Genomic DNA, 5,163 nt, shown 5'->3' on the forward strand with positions numbered 1-5,163 from the left:
CCCTTCCAATGATCAAGTTGAACACTAATACCGAATGGTAAAACGAGTAAAAATATAAGGCCTGTAGATCCTCTCTCAAACCACTAATGCCTTCCATCAGCAAATCTGTGAATGCGTTTGGTTGGTTTGTGAAAATTTCTTGAAATGCAGGTTTTTCTACATCTGGAAACATGCTCGTAGATGTTTATGCGGGAAGGGTTGTCCATCATTCCCGGCCAACATTTACTATTTATACAGTCTATACATGATTTGACTGTTCACTAAGTAACCAGTAAAATCGTCCCAGCATGATACTCAATCTTGACTATTATTTTCTTCTGCCATTATTCCAACCTAAACCAGCATTACCCTTGTTCCCAATTGCTTGTATTGGTTCTGTCAAACCCTTCATGCTACCTCCAAGTGCCTCACCCTGTACAAAGTCATGACGACTTTATTTACAGTACATCACAAGACTCAAAAGCAAGATGAATTGCCATGAGATATGGGATAACTTCTTTCCCCAGTTCGCACTTACCTCCTTCCAGCCCATGTTTTCTAGAATTTTTCTGGCATAACTTCTTTCCCCAAACGAATTGTTTAATGCTTCGGAAGCCGCTTCTTCCGGATTTAAATAATTTGGAGATGATGGGATAGAATCAGAACAAGTAACAGAACTCTTTTGTCCTATTCCTACACCAAAGCCACCATGCAACGCTCTTCTTTCAGCAGCTCTGTCCCGGTAAATATGATCCTATGATTTTAAATCACCAAAATAAAGAAGGTAAATACTATCACAATTCACAACACATTGTATTTGCACCAATAAATATAATGTACTTGAGCACTGGAACTATATGTTACAACAGCATAAACAAGTTAAACATATTTATTACCTAAATTCTGAGTAAACTAATGCATGGACTAGAGGATCTAACACAAGACATGTGATTTGGAGTGATCACATTAGTTGAGGAGCCATATATTTGCAATGAAACATGCTAGAAAAGATGGCCAAGAAAAAACTGTTAGATCCTAGAGCAACACAAAGAATAGAACTTAGTCATGATGCATAAGAATATATCGAAGAGGCACTCTAAAAGATTAAAAGCTCATGTACTTTACCTTGCTAGATGAGCTAGGTTTTGCTGATGACATAAACATGTCCTTTTGGTAATCAAGAGCATCCAAGCTCTGAGATTTAGATTCCTGATCATGATTTGGTAACTTGTTTGTACGGTTATCAATCGATAATTTTGGAAAATCCCAATCTTTTGTTGGGTTGGAAGCATCATATGTTGACAAGGATGTCACATATTGCAAACTTGGAATCTTCAATCTGTATATCCGTCCTGTTATAGGATTAAAAAAATTATCTGAAGATAAGGTTGTTTCTTCTTGAATTTTTGTTATTAATTTTTAAATAGGGCTCAGATTAGTGGAACCTCTCTCACTTGGGAAGAGGTGGTACCACTATGACACAAGGGTGCAATGGTATCTGTACATGAATTTTAGAGAGGTAAATTAAAAAAAAAAGGAGAATGGGTAACAGGCAAACCTGTTGTCACTCGTACCATATCGAGATACACGTCACAAATTGGAGCCGTTTTCAGTTTACCACCACCAGAAGGCACTGCTGGATGGAACTTTAAAGAGTGCTTCATCAGTCTGCCAACTAGCCTAGACACCTCAGTCTTTCCATCTTTTTTTGTTTCTTTGACCAAAGCCCAATCCCATATATTCACCACGTGAAAATCTGACACCCTTTCATCTATTTGACTGATTTGACCGTACTGAGCACGCCAATTCTCTTCTTCCTGACTCTGAGACATCCCTGAAAGACGATTGCTTATTGGCCAACGCTGACAAAATATGATAACATTATGCTTACTTCTTCCTACACGAGGAAAAACTAATAAAGTACTCAAATAAAGAACACTTTTTATTCGTTCCTGTAACTTCAAAGAGACAACATATATGACATAAAAGATTCCCACAATATTTTCCCTATGCATCTTCAAAATTTTAATTAAGATGGATAGGAAGAAAATAATAGGAACAATCTTCCAAGGCTGTGTATGGATTAACATATTCTAAATAAAAGAATCTGAAAATCAGTGAAATTGAAATGATGGGGATTTCAACTGCCAAAAAGTTTGAAGGATGAATCACAAATTATCAAAATTTTCTTGTTGTCAAATACAAATGAAGGGTTTAGATGACATAATTAAAATACACACTGACAGCCGATCAAATCCAAATGCTACCTGAGTGAATGTTGACTAACATGCAATATAAAGTATCCACAACAATTTAGTAAAACAACTTTAAAATATATAAGTGCACTGGAAAACATTATTTCGAGGTTTTGGATACCTTCATCTGAACTATATTTGCTCAGATTACTCAAAAAATTGGGGTCATCAGGGATCCACTCGCCTTCTTCATGTTCTTCAGTATCTTCACCTCCTGCAGTTGAACAAACAAGACATTGTATGATCCACTCCAGTAACCTTGCTCCAGACACATACAAAAATTTTCACAAGCCATGCGATGGTAAGCGTCCAAGGGAGATTGGAATAACCTGATAAGTACATGTTGTTAGCGTCCAAGGGAATTTTCACATCAGATGAAGTGGTATTCGCTGTTAGATTGGAATAACCTGATAAGTACATATCAATAAGAGTGTCCTCCAGCCTGCATAAGAAAACTCTGACTTAGAAATCTGCAGCGGTCAATGAAAATCGAGGCCAAAATGATAAAAAAATTGATAGAGCCTGAGCGCACCATTCTGATGGTGGAGGTGGATACTCTGATGGGTCACTGTAATTACATTCTGAGGGATCTGTCAAGACACATGACACAGAACATGAAAATATGGGGAAAATAACAAATGAATCCATATGATAACCATGCATAATACCACAACTGCCTATGTTTATAAGCCCGATAAAAGTACCAACTAGAAATAGTAAACGGAAGTATTTACCCAAACAGGAAATCAAGAAAATAAACTGTTACAACACATACCAAAAGAAGACAACAAATACTCAAACGTTAGCAAGACACTTATATGATTGCAAACATGTTGCAGTTATAAATAATGCAATATATGGCAAGATGGTAAAGTGTTCTGAAAAAGGTCAATGGAACATAAAAGCAGCCCAGGCATACTAGTTTACCTTGCACGGGCTCATCGGAAACTTCTTCTCCACTAGTTTTAGCTTCATGTGTGTCTCCTTTACGAGCAGAATCAAGAATTTCAGGTTGATCTGCATCCTGATGAATATATAGTATAAATGCTAATATCCAGGTTTTCAAGTTGGAAATGCTTGAGCTGATTGAGAGTGCTCCACACTAATTTATGGTCTGACCTGCCAATGACTTGCAAGCCAGATATCAGGGAATAGAGGCTCGTAATCAAATTTCCAAAAAGTACATTTGGTGGCAGCGTACTGGGTGGGCAACAGAAGTTTCAAAAGTTTGAGCTGATTGTGAGTGCATCAATAATAGCTTTTATATCAACTCATGTGTAAGACAGACAGAGTGTTAGAACAAAATATCCAAGGTTTCCAAGTGATTGCAGTATTTTCACTACGTGGGCTTAAAAATAAGTATGAAACCAAACTATTGAAAGGTTAAAGGATAAGGCCTGCAGAGGCTTAAAAACATGGCAACTTATACGCTAGTAGCATGATGAGGAAAAAAAGGTCGGGAACTAGGAAAATGGTCTGATAATATTACCACATTTGACATTTCTATTTAGAATGTAATCAAAGTTCCACGGAAATAGAATAATTTACCAATATATATTTACATAGACATATATGATATATCAACTTTCAAGTTTCAACTGAATACCAGTTTGGATCCGAGTAGGACATAATTTCCATTTTCAAATTTGTAATAAAGTCCATCCCGGCTGCTATAATACCAGCCTGCTTGTGGGTCATGGTAAAATCCAGAGCTGCGTCAAAATGGAAAACCCAAAATTATATGAAAAAACCAAAAAAATCAAACATAAAAATTCAAAAATTAAAAATATACAAAAAAACCGAGGTTCTATACGGGGTTTCGAATCCGAATTTCCAATCACACGTGCAGTGATTATCAAACAATCAGTAAATTGCAAGGTGCGGTATTCGCGAAACACGAATCGAGCGACGAACAAAAACAAGAGAAACAAATTTAAGGGAAAAAAACGAAAACCTGGCGTGGCAGTAAAGCTGAGAGGTTTCATCCCACTCAAAGTTACAATCAGTTTCCTGCTGCAAGTCAGCTCCCGCCATTGTTGCAACCGAGCTTATTGCTTCACCTCTCCTCTCCTATCTGATGCGAAGATGGGATTGTTCTTGATTTGAATCTCTTCAGTTTTCCCAAATTCAACAAATTTATTTTAATATATAAGCATGATCAAATAAATTTTTAAAATTTATTGCTTAAATTTTTACATAAAAAAAAACTATATCCACTTTGATTAAAAAGAAAAAACTCAACTCAAGACCTGGTAATGGTAATATCTATTTAATCCCTAAAATCCGATCGTGTCGATTCGGGACCCGGTACCCAAACCCGAACACCCACCCCTACTCTATAGGGATTTTCCAAATATGATATATATATTATAAAATAAATATATGTTGAAATAGCGTTTTATTTAATTAATTAGTTTCAATAGTTTTGTGTTCTTAAATTTTAAATTTTAACTTCTTTTTTTTAGGATTAATATATTTTGTGGTTTGGGGTATTTTTACAAAGACAATAACTTTGACAAATTAAAAAATAAAACTCAAAGCATTCCGACTTACATTACTAAAATTGTAATATTTCTTAATTCGCAAAAACTTGTGGGAGACGGTCTCATGGATCGTATTTGTGAGACAGATCTCTTATTTGGGTCATCCATTAAAAAGTATTATTTTTTATGCTAAAAGTATTACTTTTTATTGTGAATATTGGTAAAGTTGACCCGTCTCACATATTATGATCCGTGAGACGGTCTCACACGAGATCCACTCTTCATAATTATACCAACACATCATTTTAAAACTTTAGAATACTTTATCGTTTTATATCGGTAATTTTGTCAATCTATTCAATTTTTTTTACAAAAATAAAATTCAATTAATTAATCTAAGGTTTTAATTTTATATTTAAAATACAATTAAAAGCAATTATCATTTA

General features: G+C 35.2%; 1 protein-coding gene across 2 annotated transcripts; it reads right to left on the reverse strand.

Moving 5' to 3' along the window:
- Positions 1–208: 208 nt before the first annotated feature.
- LOC140822800 (uncharacterized) lies at positions 209–4,429 on the reverse strand. 2 transcript variants are annotated; one of them, XM_073183693.1, is made up of 11 exons: positions 4,189–4,429; positions 3,841–3,946; positions 3,354–3,434; positions 3,162–3,258; positions 2,767–2,824; positions 2,564–2,676; positions 2,356–2,448; positions 1,538–1,813; positions 1,105–1,331; positions 518–733; positions 209–412 (listed from the first exon to the last, which is right to left on the reverse strand). In XM_073183693.1, the coding sequence occupies exons 1-11, from the start codon at positions 4,266–4,268 to the stop codon at positions 308–310; spliced, it is 1,452 nt and encodes a 483-aa protein (XP_073039794.1). In that variant the 5' UTR covers positions 4,269–4,429; the 3' UTR covers positions 209–307. The 2 variants fall into 2 exon arrangements, with proteins under 2 accessions (XP_073039794.1, XP_073039795.1); XM_073183694.1 differs by lacking the exon at positions 3,354–3,434 and having other exon boundaries at positions 4,189–4,426.
- Between the last annotated feature and the right edge of the window lie 734 nt (positions 4,430–5,163).

This window comes from Primulina eburnea, chromosome 2 (genome assembly GCF_022965805.1).
Source record: "Primulina eburnea isolate SZY01 chromosome 2, ASM2296580v1, whole genome shotgun sequence".
NCBI classification, from domain to species: Eukaryota; Viridiplantae; Streptophyta; class Magnoliopsida; order Lamiales; family Gesneriaceae; genus Primulina; species Primulina eburnea.